The following is an 18,481-nucleotide window of genomic DNA, read 5'->3' on the forward strand; positions in this document are numbered from 1 at the left end:
ATTCAGACCATGATTCTGGGTTAGTATCAAGTGGAATTTCCTGTCAAAAAATTCATGAATTTTTTTGTGAATTTTAAATTATTCTCCGATCTATACTTTTGTGTGTTCTAGCTTAAGTTTAAGTTACCTTAACCTAGAACATAAACATGCAATAATAGGCATGTTTAACTTAGCAAGCTCATCTTACCTTATCAGTCTATAAAAAGCTGAACGCGTTCTATTATTTTTATTCGTTTCCAATCCAGCCTAAAGTGAACTTACCTACGTACTTAACTAATAATTTAAAATACGTAAAACTACGGTCTCCGGTTGATTGAGAGGAGGCCTGTGCCCAGCAGTGGGACGTATATAGGCTATTTATGTATGTTATGTACGTAAAACTAAGACATCATGCACAGGAGCAATTTGCCTAATAGCGATTGTGTTGTTAGAAACATTAAGTCGCATGGAAATTGAGCCAACTTACGTCAACACGCCATTTCTAACGTCGCGATAATATGCCTCGGTGTTTTAATTTTATATTTGTCAAGCTACAAAAATACAGTATAATTATATGTCTGCACTTCAGGTTTATTGAACCGCCACGTCATGATAAAATACAACCAACTAATCTAACTAATAAAAAAAAACTTAATAAAAACTAATCATAAATTCGAATACAGAAATATGGCGCTCTAAAAAGTATGCAAGAAGAAAATATTTCTTTGACATTCTTCCGAATAGTGATGTTTAGGAGATAGATAGATAAAATACTTTATTGAGCAAAATGGACACAAATACAGAGATAGCCGTGGTCGTATGCCAATCTGTCCTAAGAGTTTGCTTACCACGGCATTTGTTTTTTGTCGCGACTTATTGTAGATTTGCCGCAGATGGCAATAACTACTTGGCCGGACAAATTGGGAGCGCTGAGGGCTCTCAACCGGTACAAAATTTAAAACAACGCGGCTTTATGCGGTTTTTTTTTATGTTGTTGTGCAATAAAGTATTATTGATTGATTGATTGATTGAAAATTTAAAACAATAGGCCTGAGGGTGCCCAGTTGGGCGCGAACCTCGGCCCGGGGCGTGTTACCACGGCATATGACCACGGCTATAGTATTTTAAAAAAACATGATATTAAGATACACTTATCTACTTCTATACCGTGTTCCAATCGCCACCATTATAACCAATTAGCAGGCGACAGCATCCTCGTGCACTCGATATTTGTCCGGTCAAGTAGGCAATGTCATCTGAGCGATGTATAATAATTAATAACACATGTCAAAAGCCATACAACTTTTCTGTGTCCCACTGTCGCATCCAAGTACTTACTTGAGGCCAATTTCATAAAAAAAATCTTCGTTGCTTCATCATGTATTTATACGCCATTTAAAATAAAATAAAAATGGCGGTTAAATGGCGTATAAATCGGTACTTCGTTTAAAATAGCTTTATTAATTTGACAGCTGGACATATTAGTATGTATTTTTAGTTTAAAATACAATAAATACATACATGTAACATAACATTTCCATGACCTCAGGACTACAATTCCAATCAAATTAAATCACTTTATTGCACATAAACGAAACATAAAAACATTTTTAAATCATTTAGCAACAGTGCAGGGTAGTCAGAGGTACATGCATCACAAGATGAACTAAGCCCCCACGCCTCACCGAGCATTCTGTTATACCTATCTATATAATATGCGTGGCAAATCTTAAATAATTTGGAATTCGTGATAAAAGTATCCTTCTTCTAAAAAACAAGTATGGTGCCAACCTGTCAACTGAACCGTCGACAACTAAAACAAAAATAAAATAGAGTCAAATAGAGTCATTAACCCTTTACCATAAGGTCATGACCGCATGACCAATTACGTGATTATTATTACGTCATTTAAAGGTTAGTGATATTTTTACGGTATCAAAATCAACTAGTTTTTTTAAATAAGTATATAGTAGAGTTAATATTTAAAACTTATTATTAAAAAAGCCAGTGTTAACGACAGCCTCCTTGGTAATCTTAGGTTTTTTTTATATATATTGTCATATTCAGTACGTTCTATTGTTTTAAAAAAAATGTCAGTTTCATCTACAATGTTTCAGCTTATCTACAATGTTTTGCTTTCTCGATTTTTTTATTTCATGCACTCTTAACAGCCAGTCAAGTGCGAGGCCGACACGCGAACCGAGGGTTCTGACGCTTTAACTTTGGCGTTGGAAAACTCATTTGTCCAGCCAAGTAGTTAATACATATCATGACTAAGAGCCACGCTCTTGTCGGTGTAGCATTCTCTTTGCTACTTTTTAGGAAAAAAATGTTCAGTGGTTTCCCTCTTGCCTTCCGCCCCGCAGTACTCTGTCTGACGCGAGTGGGATGACGCCCAGAGTAGTCTATTTTGAAGCCAATAGTGCTATCTCAGGAAAATCTACAATAAATCATATAAAAAATGAGAAAATAAGGCGCGCGTCGCTCGCGGTACCTCCTCTGTGTGTGAAGAGCTTTTATAGAACAAAAGGCAATATCTAATTGAAATATGATCTTGAAACCATAATCTACTAATAATACTTGCTAAATAACACCTATTAGTTTTATGACTTACTTAAAAGTAGAAGAATTAATGTAAAACTAAGTATATTAATAATTTCATTTTAGTCTTTTTGACATGACCTTTAAAGACGTATTAATATTATGACAGTGTGACATTGACCTTTCATGTAAAAAAAAAAAACTTAAAATAACTTAACGCCTTTTTCTTTACTATTGTAACATTATTTTTAGATTATTTTGACTATGAATGTAATATAATAATTAATTGATAATATATTTATTTAATCACGTTGACATTCCTTAATATTGACATTGAATATTATCAATTTAAATAGAATATTGTGTATTCATTTCTTTGACATTATTTTGTTAACTATGACTTTCATACATACATACATACATAAACTCACGCCCGTAATCCCTAATGGGGTGGGCAGAGCCACAAGTAATCAAAGACAACTTGCAGCCACTGTTGATACGAATTCCAAAGATGGATATGATGAACCTTATGGTGATAAGGGATCAGCCTATCGCCCATAACATTAGTCCATCATGTTAGAGGACACAATCCCTCTGTCGGTTTTTACGACATGCCCGGGAAGAGAAGCAGCTGAACGTGTTCTATGTTTTTTATATGCTCCCAGAACAGCATAGAAGCAATGACTTTCATTGTAATAATTAATTGTAATAATTTATGATTATCTCATTTCTTGTAAATTTTTGCATGCCACACACTTGGTGGATCATGAGATCCTTATACATAAAATTATTGTGACCAAGCAAATAAAATTATTCTATGTTTTCTATTATTATACTTGCATCAATGTGAGTAAGTAATAGAGCCGGCTTGTTTAGACCACTAAATCTTTTTTAGAAAAGATCTTGTATGAATGCATATCAATAATATTTACAAAATTATTCTTTGTACAACTAAATTTAGAAGTATTAGGCACTTACCTAATTATATGTATAATTAAATCTATAATAAGTATATACAATTTAACCCAGCTAGGTAGATCGATATTATTTATATAATTTGTAAACAGCCTCCGTGGTCTAGTGGTTAGAGCGTTAGGGTCGCGATCTGGAAGTCCGGGTTCGATTTGACATTGTCGAAATCACTTTATGATATTGTCCTTTGTTTGGTAAGGACTTTTCAGGCTTGAATCACCTGATTGTCTGTCACGTTAAGGCGTTGGTCCCGGCTATAGCCGTAAAATCACCTCCACCAACCCGCAGTGGAGTAACGTGGTGAAGTATGCTCCATATATCCTTCGGTTGATTAAGGGAAGGCCTGTGCCCAGCAGTGGGACGTGTATAGGTTATTTATGTTATGCTAAAGTTATAATTTATTTTATTTAACAAAATTATCTGACCCTTCTACGTGGCTCATTCCCATTTACTTGGGGTCGGCCCTCATATTAATGTAGGAAAGTGGGAATACTATGGAAGGATAATAAATGCGAATTTGATTGTTTATGGTAAGAATGGAGGATGGTTAATGAATGGGACGTAAGGCAGTTTTAAAAAGTAAGAAAGGGAGTCTATGGTGGGATGTTGGTCAGGGTTAGAGGAATATATTTCTTTTTGTTTTGTTAAAATTAATTATAATGATATTTAAAATATCCCGTTTTATTTCTATATGCCACATTAATGCGTCGCCGGGCGTGACGGTCAAATTAAATAAATAAATTTAACAAAATAAAATTATTTTATTTTAATTTCAGAATGCACGAGTTGCAATGACGACGAGCTGGGCGTGACGCGGTGGACGATGCCACTGCTCAAGACCGGAGAGAAGAGATACTACCTGGGGATATTCTTCAAGGTAAACTGTCACAACATAATGCTATAATAGTATCACGGGTTCCCGTAGGACCCCGATACCGACCCCGCCGGCGTGCTCGACGATTCCCCTCAATCAGCGCTTATCGCTATCGACCCGCGAGGGTCGATTAATTTTTTCAAATATTTTGCCTCTCAGACGACACCCTGACCCTGAGCCGAGGTTCGCGCCCAACTGGGCACCCTCAGGCCTATTGTCTTAAACGTTGTACCGGGTGAGAGCCTTCAGCGCTTCCCATTTATCCGGTCAAGTAGTTAATGCCATCTGCGGCGAATATACAATAAGCCACGTCTAAAGAAAAACGGGTTCGAATCCCGGCTAGGGCTCTAAACCACTGAATTTGGGGATACAGGCTGATGCTATGTGTGCTGCCGTCAAAGGACGTTTTCGGGGTACCGAACTGAGCATAGTACCCCGCTAGCCACAAGTTGGTAGTGTGACTAGAGATCGACAATCCGTCAGTTTTGTGTTGGAAGTTGTATATATGCGTCTTGCTGTGTAAACTTCGATATCGCGTTTCACGACTGCTTGAAGACTGCATTATTGAATGTGGCGCCATCTGTAGCATGTGAGCGGAAGTAGGTGGCCAACTAGTTGGGTCCGCCACAATAACATAGCTCACGACTGTATAAGGCTGCTTGTCTTCCACGGGAATGTCTAAAAAAATCCGACAGAGAGATTCTTTCTGACATGATGAACAAACATATAAGTACATTTATAGGCTGATCCCTTGTCAGCTTAAAGCTTACTTTCTTAAACACAACGGGCTACACTCAGACATCTATACAATGTAAAATAATATTAAAGAAGAATCATCTGGGCGCTTTTTAGGGTGCCTTGCCACCAGAGATGTGCTACGCTATGATGCTACGGATGCATTTGATATCCACCAATCATATTCGTTGGTGCACATAGCATAGCACCGGTGGAAACAGATTCAACTAAGATATGTTTTTATAATATGGAAGGATGCGTGCTATAGATGTGTGCTATGGATGCGTGCTATGGATGCGTACTATAGATGCGTGCTATGGATGCGTGCTGTGGATGCGTACTTTAGATATCTTCCGAGCAGAGTACCTACAGTATGCCCGCATAGCTCGTAGCACAGCTACTTTGCGAAGGCACATCTTCCTCGCACAGCTTCATAGCTTAGTACCTATTGGTGGAAAGCGTCACATAGTTTCGTAGCGCAGCTTATACATCTTCGCAGCATAGCTGCATAGCACATCTCTGGTGGAAAGGCACCCTTAAACTATGTAGTACCTACTTACTAATTAAGTGTAGCGAGTTAAGCGCATTCATTCGCTCTTCGCTTAAACCTGTACGGGTTTTTTTGTTTAGAGGGGAGTCTTATGTTTTAATGATTGATTTAAATAAATTTCAATACTGACGTTAATTTTATTTATTCCAATAAAATAATCAATCAGACATCGACCATGAATTTATAAAAATAATATAAAACAGACAGACTGTATTCGAAATCCACTTAATCTACGTATTTTCCAGCGTATTTAAGATGAGACATTATATAATTAGAAATCCAACACTGGATCGAATCTTTTGCTCCAAACTAGTTATTTTGCATAACTAGTTGCGAATACAAATTAATATCCAGTAAACTAAGGTATTCGCCTTTATAGATTACCTGTACGTCTTTTTAATATAATTCAAATAAGTTATAAACTTAATAAAATAATATAAAAGTTATAAATTGTACTTTATATAATGTTCATCGATTGGATTTAAATAGATTTATAAATTGTATTTTTTTAATAAATGTTTCATTCATAAAAGGTTAGTGACCCAGAAAATATTGACGTCACTTCTTTTTCGTAAATAACCTTATTTATGAGATTATTGACTTGTTATAGAATGATTTGAAAGGGTCTTTTTTTGTTTAAAACTGGTTGTTAATAACGGGAAACCTATGGTATGTTGTAAGTTTATTGGCCTATGCATGGATCGTATACCTACGAACGAACGGATACGTATTACCAATGATAAGGGCCCTATCTCACTAGTACACCATGGGGGCGGCGCCACCAACAAAATTTGTGCAGTTGATACATACAGGGCTAACATGCTCAACGTGGTAATATTATCGATCGATTCAATAAATTTTGTCGAAATCGATAAGTTTTTTTTTGTCGCTTGATTTTGTTCGTATTGTCACTTGAACGACATGATTTATTTGGGTTTAAATATTAGCATTAATCGACCAAACGACATAATTCGTCAGAATCGATAAAATTACCGTGTCAAAACTTTGTCACGTTGCGCATTTTAGCCGTTCTGGTGTGTTGTTGGTTGCGCCGCCACAAAAAAGACACCAGCCCTCGCGCACGGCGCAACAATCGCGACGCGCGCAATCCGAATTGTATCGAGGGCTTCCACCAATAGCCCTACAACGTCTATCTAAGTGCTTAAATGCTATCTAGCATTCGCTGTGTCTATTGGTCGAAACCCTCGATATTATTCGCGCGATGTGGTTGTCGAGCAGACTCGGAGTATGCAGGTGAGATAGAGTTTACACTTCGAAATATGAGGTATTTTATTTTGTTGATGGCGCGACCGTAAATCCGCCACCATGATGTCCCAGTGAAATAGGGCCTTAATACATTCGCCTAGTACTCATTTTATATCTAAATATGCTAGATATTACCCTATATCCCTTCAGAACAATACAAAATACTAAGCTGATTGAAGAAATCTTCAAAAATGTAGAGATCTGTCGTAGATCTAGCAGTCGTAGTGGTGTAATATTTATTTCACCTGTTAATACTAATTATCATTTGGACTATGGAGTCCCGGGCTTGTGGAAAGCGTGCGTGGAATCAAAGCCCCATTATTTTTATCATTATCATATTTTATAGTAAAAATGCCCTAATAGGTTAGTTACAAACACCTACATCGGTAATAGTTTATTTACGACTATAATACGCGTTTGCCGCGCAGGTAAAGTAGTAGTATGATTGATTACGTCATTAAGGTACCATCAGATGTTCAATCATGTTCAATCGAGTTCAATCCAAGCAAGCTTTCTCCACCACGCCCCGTTGCTGATCGAATTGTTCGCCAACAGGTATTTAAAGCACTTTCATCGCCTCACAATCGCTTATAACTCATAACAGACGTAATAAGTGTCGATATAATTAGGCACACACCCGGAAATATAAGACGAGGAGGAAAAAAAAAACAAATCAACTCGACAGGTGGTAAAAAAAGTTCATAAATGAAGCATGAATGTGCGGAATTGATACCGGCTGAAACAAATACTTTTTTTTAAAGGTGTAACCAAAGAGATTTACATAGTATATTGATTCAAAAAACGAACTGGTGTCTATTTTGAATATTGATGCTTTTATATTAATTAGTTTATTTCGCTGTTTGTATGCCTATTGTTGCGCATAGTTTCTGATTTCAATCATGTAGGTTGGTATATTTTTTGTGATATGAATCGTATACATACAGAGTTTTAATGACATCGTAACGAAAATTTTGAGGGAAGATTCAGATCATGATTCTGCGTTGATATCAAGTGAAATTTTCCATCGCAAAAGTATGCAACTGAAAATAATTTAAAAAATCACTAAAATTTTCATGAATTTTTCGACAGGAAATTCCACTTGATATCAACTCAGAATCATGGTCTGAATCATTCCCCTCCCCAATCCGGTTAATTGAGGGCTGGCCTGTGCAGTGGGACGTATACAGGCTGTTTATGTATGTTATGTACAAACATTATAGAATGAAAAATTGAAGGGAAGAGAGGAAGGGGTAGATCTAGGAGAATATTTATTAAACAAATAAAAGAGAAGGTGCAGGTCGTGTAGTATCAGGAGGTGAAGGTTTTGGTGGGAAGAAGAGAGGAATGGCGATTACTCCACCGACAAGAGCGCAGCTCTTAAATAAAGAGAGAGATATATGTTATGTATGTGATTCTTCGTAAAATATATATTCAGTAGTAGGGTTCACAAGCTACTGGTACGTTATGTAGAAATTTGGTGGCAAAATGAGGTTTTACCTCACAGCCCCTCATTTCAGATTAGCGTGATTACATCTTACGTCCATTAGTGGGCGATTACCTCCGACCGGCTTTACTCCACGCAATCCTTGGAATGCCAACACTTTCTCTGAAACCAGCTGGTTCCCTCTTACACAAGCAAAGTCAAAGTCACAGCTTTATTTTGTACTAACTTTCCGATCCTGCAGTCTACTTAAAAAGGTGCAAATGATTAAAGCAAATCCATTTCCTAGTTCAAGAAATTAACACAAATATTTGTATACGTAATGCAGACTTCCTTGTAAAGGTCCTTCCGGACAAGCGGGTAACGCCATCTGAAGCTAACATACATGCAAAGAGATTTTGTAGGCCGAATTATACTATTAATAAAACTATTATATTTTCAACGCCATGTTTACCTAATTCTTACTAGAATAAAGACTATAAAAGTTAGACCATGGAAGTGTATTTAAATTTCTATGCTTACATACAGCACAAGGCATTATTTTACAATATTTAACATGACTTAAGACCACAAACTCCAGACTCTGTATTCTAAAAATGAAATTACAACAATCAATCAATTCGCCTAAACAATGCACTAGTATTGAATAACAATCCACGGAGGAGTGCATTCCGCATCTCTTGATTCTAGGTTTCCTAACATCACTTTCTCTGCAAATAGGAACCGGTCCTGTGTTCAATAGTAATGCGTAATGCTTGTATCATTGAATGCCTATATCAAAACCCGACAGGTATTCGGCTTATCATCTAACTTTAACTTTGAATGAGATAATCTTCTGGACTGAGAACACACGTGCTCAGCGGTGAAGGAAAACGTCGTGAGGAAACCCACATACCCGAGAAATGCGTGTCGGAGGTATGTGACTTAACCTGTATTGGGCTGGTTTTCCCTTTGCGAGTTGCAAGGTCAGACAGGGCAGTCGCTTCTGTAAAAAAGCGGACCTGTCAAATCTTCAAGTTAGGTACGCGGACCCTGTGGACGCTAGGAAATGATGAATCTTTTGAATCTCCTCGCCAGCTATGTTATTTATGTCATGTTAGGAGTCGTTAAACTACTCGCTACCATCAGCTTACCTGAAAAAATTAACATCTTTCAGAAGAATACATTTTCCTGATGAACCATAGTATCTTTCTGTCTCGCTTGTCCAGCTAAGTAGTTAACTACTTGGAAAAGCAGGAGAGAAAATACCATATGAGGCAAACCTACAATAAGTCATGTTAAAACAAATAGCTATGCCAAGCTATAATTCACGTTGTTCACGGAATAATGTGTTCTGTAATCCTATTGTTTAATTAGTGAATTAAGAAAGTAAACATATAAAGCCAATAAGGCGGGTATCACACGACGCGGTCGTCAGTGCGGTGAGGCGGTGCTCGTGTGTTAATAAAAAAAATATAGACTAAGATTGTCCATCAGATGTTAGTAGTTACACACACTTACTCGTAGTACCTATCTATCTTAGTTAGTACAAGTTTCTACGCGCTTATGAACGTAGAACAGCTGAGTCGATCCTCTCGGCAATCATCCTCAGGATTCCGTTATTACTCCCCCGCATTCGCATCAACAACACCGAAGCAGTCGTTTTGCGCATGATTGTGTAGAAATCATCTACGTTGGCGTCCGCGAACTTGACGCGATGCAAAAACCAACCCACCAGAATCCTGACAATATTATTGTAGAGTACTCGCAGAGCATTGTACAATTTCAACGTAAAGCCAGCCCACATACCACTCGTGTAAAAACAAAGACAATACGCTTTTGAAGAGCGTTAACTTTACACCCAGTGTACAACAAGCAAAACTATAGGCCAACATATTAAAGTTAAGAATCGACGGTTTACATACAAGTCAGTACCTTTACCTTGCCGACCTTCAATACAATACAATACAAAAACTCTTTATTAAGACCTTCCTTCTTTTCTTCTTTTTTTTTGACCTTCCTCAATCAGCGCTTATCGCTATCGAGCCATTAGGGTCGATTAATTCTTTCAAATATTTTTCCTCTCAGACGACGCCCTGAGCCGAGGTGTGCGCGCAACTGGGGACCCTCAGGCCTGTTGTCTTAAACGTTGTACCGGGTGAGAGCCTTCAGCGCTCCCCATTCCGGCCAAGCAGTTAATAAAAAAAAACCGCCGACCGTTTCACCACCAACCGCGACCGAACCGCCCAGTGAGATAACCGCCTAAGTTGTATTAAAAACGAAATGCACTTAGTCGATAGAGCTTTTAAATACCTACTTGATTGATTGACGTTTAAGATCAAGGTACAGCTTAACTAAAAGGTTAATAAGGTTAAGAACTAGATATTGACGATAAGTCAGTTTTGAAGTCTGAAAAGGTGTCTGATTTTTTTTGCCAGAGCTTTTGCTCTGCCTATTCCGACAGGAACCGCAAACGTAAGTTTATACACGTCTGTTAGCCTTTTCTTCTTAAAGAAATTTCTTACAAATGTAAGATGTACATTTTGTCTATCTTTCACTTTTCTATTAATTAGTTAGTTTTATAGGATGTTTCCTTTGTACATTAAACAATCACATAATATAAGCTCACGACTATATTGCCTATTGGGCTATTATGATAATTAATAGAAAATACATCGTTTAACACTCATCTGCTCCAATCAACAAGGTATTACTCAAGTGCAACTTGAATCTTTATTACATTGGGTAACACTAAGCTCAGTCAAGTGTTCTCATCAATTCAACAATAAGTAGCATTACTTACTAAGAAAATAACTGGCTGTATGCATGAGACTGCCATTGAGAAATAATCTGACATTTTGATGAATGGCTACACTAAACCAATATGGCGGACTTTCGCGGCTTAACTTGCTTTTTTTGTTATATGTTTTGTCACTGGGATAAGGTACCTATGTATAATGAAATCTGTGTCTTTACACAGATTGAGGATTGATTTAAAAAATGAGGTACAAAAATTGCAAGCAAATAGTCATGTTACTTTAACAAAAAATACCTACTTATTAATTGTAATCTTTATTACGCTATTTGTAAAATAAAAAAATGTATAAGTAGGTATTTTTTGTTAAAGTAACATGACTATTTGTTTGCAATTTTTGTACCTCATTTTTTATAGCTATAATCATAGTTTTGTACATCATTTTTTATAGCTAAAATCAGAATCTATACTTTATAATATCCTCATTAGTATTTAAAGTTTTCGATACTAAACTAACATAGCCATTTAAGTCTACTTTATCAACGTCAAAGTAATGTACTGATTACTGGCTTTGATTTATAACATCGGGGCATTAGTGGCATGCTTCTAACCTTCTTAGCATCTCGCTAATATGAAATTGTTGCACATAACATCTCATTTATTATATATAAATATCTTAAAAATAGTTTAATATAAAGCTACAGTATACAAGTCATTGGATTTACCTGTCTTTTCTCGATTTTGTCTGCGGCAAGCACCCTGAGTCTATCCCTAGAAGGTGCTCTTAATTTTTTATCTTTAGTTTTTATAAATCACTTGACACTCAAAATTAATTAAATTCTCTGGGTTTCGATCTAAACACGATACATGTCTTTTGTCTAAATCAATCCAGTATTCGAGGCGAAACAGGCAGCAAGCGTTTCTTTCGCGTTTATAATATATTCGTATACGTATTAATCAATACAATATAATATATATTGCTCCACATCAATATTCCCTTTGACTGCGACATCAATCAACGTTTATGATTGCATTGAATTACACCTGCGAGAGCAGATGCCGACTGGCTAATAGCATCCAACTAATCTCGACACGACGCCTCAATACTAGAAAGTACGTTTGTCTAACGGATATTGCAGCATCATTATGAGAACTTTATCTATAACATATAAGCAAATAAGTAACTGATTTCATGCAAGTAATTATACTTAATAATGCCAATCAATAGCTCATTGCGTATATAATAAATAAAAAATAAAAGCAGTGAATATAGTCGTCAGCTTTTGTTATGCCACTTTTTGTACACTTTCAGATGACTAACACAAAGAAAGTGTACAATTTACATTCTGTGGTAAATAATGGCTTCCTTTGCATTAATAAGCCACAATTACATACTTATTGTTATGTTTTTGTTATATCTACTAGTATTTATCATGTCGTAGTTTCTAAGCTGCAGGCTAGTTTTCTACACAGTGCTTAGGCTGTTTGTCTTGTCGTTTTTGATAACGATAGAGTGCTGTCGACTTTCATTTTGTCCTGAGATTTATTTACAGTTGATAGGTACTAGTTTTGTTTCAGAAAATATACAATACAGACAGAAAATCAGCTGAGCGCGTTATAATTTTAACATAGAAAAAATAACAACAATTCCTTTTTTGACGTGACTCATTGTTTTGCCGCTATTGGCATTAACTACTTGGCCGGGCAAATGAGGAACGCTCAGGGCTCATAAGTTCACGACTATATCCCGATTGGGGTAGTCAGAGGTACATCCATCGCAAGATGAACTAAGTACCCACACCTGACCGAGCTTTCTATAGACCACAACATGTATTGTGATTATGTTTCTGTTAGCAAAGCCAATGTAATAATAGTATTTTTCTTGTCTGGTTGCAGGCAAACTGGTTCAAGGCGCAGCAGTATTGCAGGTTCCACGGCATGCACCTCGCTTCCATCTCCTCGCAAAAGGAAAACGATGAGCTCGAGAAATACGTCAAGGATTCAGGTAAACTACATCATTCATTTATCAATCGCACAACCAATCAGTCAATCATCATCTCCCTAGCATTATCCCGTTTCTCACAGGGTCCCCTTACCTAACCTGAAGATTTGACAGGTCCGGTTTTTTACTAAAGCTACTGCCTGTCTGACCTTCCAACCCGCGAAGGGAAAACCAGCCCAATACAGGTTAGGTCACATACCTCCGAAAATGCATTTCTCGAGAATGTGGGTTTCCTCACGATGTTTTCCTTTACCGCTGAGCACGTGAAAATAATTCATGATCCAAAAATGAATTCGAAAATAAATTTGCCCAATTTGGTTTAGGCCTCAACCAATCATTCTTTATTGCACATACAACATATACGTATGACAGTTACAAAAAAATATATAAGCACATCAGCATGCTCTGCACAGCAACCGCAAGGGCAAATCTTATTATATCGAGGGTCTCGATATTTATCCATGTAGACAAGATTAGCTGCGTTCATTGGTCGAAGCCCTTGATATAATTCGCGACGCGCGCGTGGCAGTTGCTGTGCCGCAGGTGCTTTATTATCAAAATCATTATCATCATTAGTAGTAGGTCCATCCACACAACTAATCAAATTCTTTAAAGTAATGTCATGAGCAACCTACACAAACTGCCACTCTCTTTTTTTATTGAGACCACACAACGCGAGATATTTTTTTAAAACAATCAAGGCTAATAAGCCATGAAAAAATAAGTATAAAGATTACTTCTTTAAACCAATTAGCTATAATTACCTACGCTTCTTTATATACATTGTTGTCCTTTACTGACTTCAGAAAATAAACTTTTTCAGGTTACGGCCGTGAACATTTCTGGACATCGGGCACCGATTTAGCAGAAGAAGGCAACTTCTTCTGGATGGCAAACGGAAGGCCATTGACCTTCGTCAACTGGAACGCTGGAGAACCAAACAACTTCCGATACGAGAACGGTGAAGAAGAGAACTGCTTAGAACTGTGGAACAGAGACGACAAAGGACTCAAATGGAACGACTCTCCGTGTTCGTTCGAAACTTTCTTCATTTGTGAAGTCAGGACGGACTGAGTTTGAAATTGGAACGGTTATACTTAATATTAGGTTTTTGAACAAACGATGTATGCATATTGGGTGTTTTTTCTGTCTGTTATGGAAACCATAAGGTATTTTATGATATATATTTTATTTATCCATAGATAGGGTTTTACAATTGAAAGAAAAACTGAAGACTAGACAGCAACTTAGCTTGTGAAAATAAATAGTAAGTAAATTTTAAGGGTTACACTTTTGAAATGAATATTATGTGTACCTACCTGGATATTTTTATATTGATTTAGGTTCAAAATCCAATAGGATTTTTCAGGCAGACTAAAAATCCACCCAATATGAAGCTATGTTACGAATTTTCTTCACGATTTTGTCTGACTAAAATTGGTGAAGACTGATCTATTTCAAGACACATTCTGGTTGTTTTAAGTTTTTTTTAGTAAATATCATACTGCATTTTCTTTCAATATACTTATTTAGTTTTGTATGACCCACAAAAGCGCGTGTAAAATTTAAAGTTACCATTATGTATATAGGTACTGTCTTGTTAACCGACTATAAATTAGAAATTGATTATTTACATATACATATATTTATATGTAAATATGTAAATACATATTTACATATAAATATTTAATTGTATGTAAGTAACTGAAAATCATAATGGCACTTTAAAAAATTCGCTTGCTCTCACTAGTTCGATTAATTAATTCGAACGTTGAACTAATGACATTTTTTTAATTTGTTCGGCGGTCGAACTAATGAGAATTAAAAGTTCAAATAAATCAACAATCTATTAAAGAGTTTCAATTTAAATTACTTATTAGGTCTTTGAAACTAATATTGTATTTACAAATCGTAAAATTGTTTCTTTCAAGTGTGAATATTTATCGAATAATTACTTAAAAATATTTAAGGTTTTCGTATTAATGTATCGGTTAAAGATAGAAGGAAAGCAATGAATGGATATAGGTCAGTACTATTTACTGTAGTGTAAGATACAAACAATTATTTATTTTCAAGGGCGTACGTGAAAACTTTTTGTGTAAAAAATTTGTAACTTTGACAAAAAAAAATCTAATTTTAGCATTCCAAAAGCGACTTTTCGTGTAGGTACTTTCATCTAAGCCCAGCTTTTATATAATTATTATAATATGGTTGTAAGTATGAACGAAATAAATGTTCAAAAAACTCTTTAAGAAGGAACGGTCACTGCCAATGATCTTATGAAAACCTCCGAACTATAGCCTATGGTCACACTACGCGTAATACAGAGTGTTACTGACACCAAATACTTAGTATAAATATATACGCAAAATGTAAATGAAAATAATTAAAAAGAACACTCCAAACACCAAGACGGAAAGGAAGATATCACTAGATATTAACTCAAAACCATGAGCTGAATCGTCCATCAGCATTCGGTCAGTAACAATACCTACTATATTGTACTGTAGCGATCGTCATTTTGAAGGTCTATAATGCAAACGGTAGATACATTTCTTATGAGAAACATACTGGCACAATGATTCACACAAAATTTATGTTAAGGTCCTTTTTAATTAGGGCTTTAACCTTTTGTCTGAAAGAAAAAACACAAAAAAATAAAACACATAATACCGGGTTCTTACCGCGTTAATCAGGGATATGGGACTCAACGATCTCTATGAGACTCTATGATTAACGCGGTTAGAATCCGGTATTATGTGTTTTAATTATGATAATAACCGCGTAAACCTCAAACAATGAACTAAAAAGGTCTCATGTGAAATAAACACAAACGGAATAATGTATTTTTTTTTAAATTATCTTATAATGTAGTGTGACCACAGCTAGGAGTTCTCTGGACACCCGGTGTCCGTAGTCAAAGTAGTGGGTAGATATGATAGTTACCTTAGACTAAATGTATAATAATAGTGATAAGGTTGACAATAAACGATTTTTAAGTTTTTATACTGATCTTTATTTTATTTAACTGCAATTAATGTGTGTTGTAAATGCGAATCACGCCTAGCCATGGGAAAACATTTAGAACAAAATATATATTATTAAACATGTCTTTTAAAAACGTATTAAGCTTTAAAAAAATATGTTTAGGTATATACCCAAAGACTATTTAAGTGTAATATCAATAACTTCCCCTCATTTCACATTCTTTTCTCTTTACGAGAAATACTACACACTGTTTGTTTTTAAAACACATAATACCGGGTTCTTAGCGCGTTATTATTAGGGATATATGACTCCCGATATTTCAACACTGTTGCAAGTGCCATGATCACGGGATGACTGATGAAATTGGAGTGGAGTAGGTAGATCCATAATTTCATCACTCGTCCCGTGATCATGGCACTTGCGAAAGTGTTGAAATATCGGGAGTCTCATATCCCTGATTAACGCGGTAAGAACCCGGTATTATGTGTTTTAATTATGATAATAACCGCGTAATCCTCAAACAATATATGTTTGTTTTTACTTAACAACCAGCCCAATGGTCCGATTATATTGTAAGGTATGGCGAAAAGCAGTGGATGAGACTTGCACAGAACCGGAAAGGAAGGCGCGAAAGAGAGGAGAAATATATCATAGAATAAGGAATAAATACTACGTATAGAATAGCAACTCTCCGTTGCCGACTAGCGTCTGAGCTAGGTTTACCTTACCGAATATCCATTTTTAAATTCTGAAAAACTCAACAGTACACAACCTACACACACTACGGTAAGATCCTCAATGGTAAGAGTGTACGGTCACGAGTACTAACATGTATACACTTTGATACCATGTCACATTAACTTTTTTGACAAATTATACCGTTTGTCTCGTTAAATGTCAAATATGATAGTGCGACAGGATTCTAAAGTGGGTACATGATATTGCTCATGACTGTACCAAACCTTCCACTTCTTACCATGTTAACAAAGACAGTCAAAACAATTATTATCATACATACATAAACTCACGCCCGTAATCCCAAATGGGGTGGGCAGAGCCACAAGTAATCAAAGACAACTTGCAGCCACTGTTGATACGAAGTCCTAAGATGGATATGATGAACCTTATGGTGATAAGGGATCAGCCTGTCGCCCATAACATTAGTCCATCATGTTAGAGGACGCAATCCCTCTGTCGGTTGACAATTATTATCATATATTATATTATACGTAAGACATGAGCATAAACATGATCTATTTATATAACTGAAACCGTGACATCTGGCAAGCGCACTCCAGTCCAGTGAGACACTGTTTACTGAACTATTTCCACTAACATGCTAGAATAGTAGTGTAGGTAAACAAGCCGGCTGTTTGTATTTTTAGGACTAAATTTACCTATATTGTACATGAAATTACAGTGCTACTAAATATATATTCTGCTCTGCAAAATGATAAGCAAGTTGACTATCAACTACTATTTTACATAAGTAGATCATAATATTTTTGGTGCAAGATAGAAAAATTTTTAAAACTCCCAATTAAACAATAAAAATTTTTCAGACCAATTTTTCTTGAAACTATTTTTTGGCTTGTGGCTAGTTTCCAAATAAAATAGTAAAATCAGTTACTTTTTACTAAACGTCAAAACACGAAATTACTATGGGATTTGTAAGAAAAAACACACTGTGACGTCATTGAAAAACGTGATAAAATATCGGACTTATTATTAAGTACGTTAAATTTTTTTCGATAGTTTTAGATCTGTCTTTTTAGTAATCAGAATTTCATAATTTATCTTGAACCTATTACACTACCCTATTCAGTTTTATAGAACAGGGGGGTTAGAATGGCCACATCGATAGAATGGCCACATCTAAGCAATTCGTCTAAGAAAGCAATATTGCAATTTGACATTTGCGCATATAAAAGTAAGTGCGCAATGCAAACAAATGTCAAATAGCAATATTGCTTTCTTAGATGGATTGCTTCGATGTGGCCATTTTAACACCCCAGAGCTCCCGCGCAATAATACCAAAACCGCTCGATAGTAACATTGCCTGCATGTAATCTCTAGGAGCTGGATAAAAAATTCATGCGCCCATACAGGCATACCCTACAGGCAAAGACACCTGTATTATTCAAATAAATGCCCGCACACGGGTCTACAACAGGGAAGGTGTGAGGGGGGATACACGTGACCTACAATATCCGGGACTTACACCCAAGTCACGTGTTCACGAAGCCATGATGTGTTAACAAATAGTCCTTATATTACGAAAATAAATATAATTTATAAGAGTGAACGGTACGTTTATAAATAACTGGCCGGTAACAGTTTATTTCTAGATGCAATTTCAAAAAAGGAAATGTTTTTTATTTTTCACAACCAAAAAACGG

At 36.1% G+C, this 18,481-nt stretch overlaps 2 protein-coding genes across 7 annotated transcripts in view; one reads left to right on the forward strand and one right to left on the reverse strand.

Annotated features, from left to right (window-relative positions):
* The window catches only part of LOC126372546 (CD209 antigen-like protein C), a 119,388-nt gene extending 104,648 nt beyond the window's left edge, over positions 1-14,740 (forward strand). Inside the window, exons 3-5 of the mRNA XM_050018366.1 lie at positions 4,269-4,369; positions 12,989-13,097; positions 13,918-14,740. Coding sequence (XP_049874323.1) covers positions 4,269-4,369; positions 12,989-13,097; positions 13,918-14,168 — 461 coding nt within the window. The 3' untranslated portion in view covers positions 14,169-14,740. The remainder of the gene's footprint in view (positions 1-4,268; positions 4,370-12,988; positions 13,098-13,917) is intronic.
* The window catches only part of LOC126372577 (nuclear envelope phosphatase-regulatory subunit 1), a 598,500-nt gene that overhangs the window by 450,153 nt on the left and 129,866 nt on the right, over positions 1-18,481 (reverse strand). The gene's annotated exons all lie outside the window — the stretch shown is intronic.

The sequence above is a fragment of the Pectinophora gossypiella genome, chromosome 14 (assembly GCF_024362695.1).
Source record: "Pectinophora gossypiella chromosome 14, ilPecGoss1.1, whole genome shotgun sequence".
Taxonomy (NCBI): Eukaryota; Metazoa; Arthropoda; class Insecta; order Lepidoptera; family Gelechiidae; genus Pectinophora; species Pectinophora gossypiella.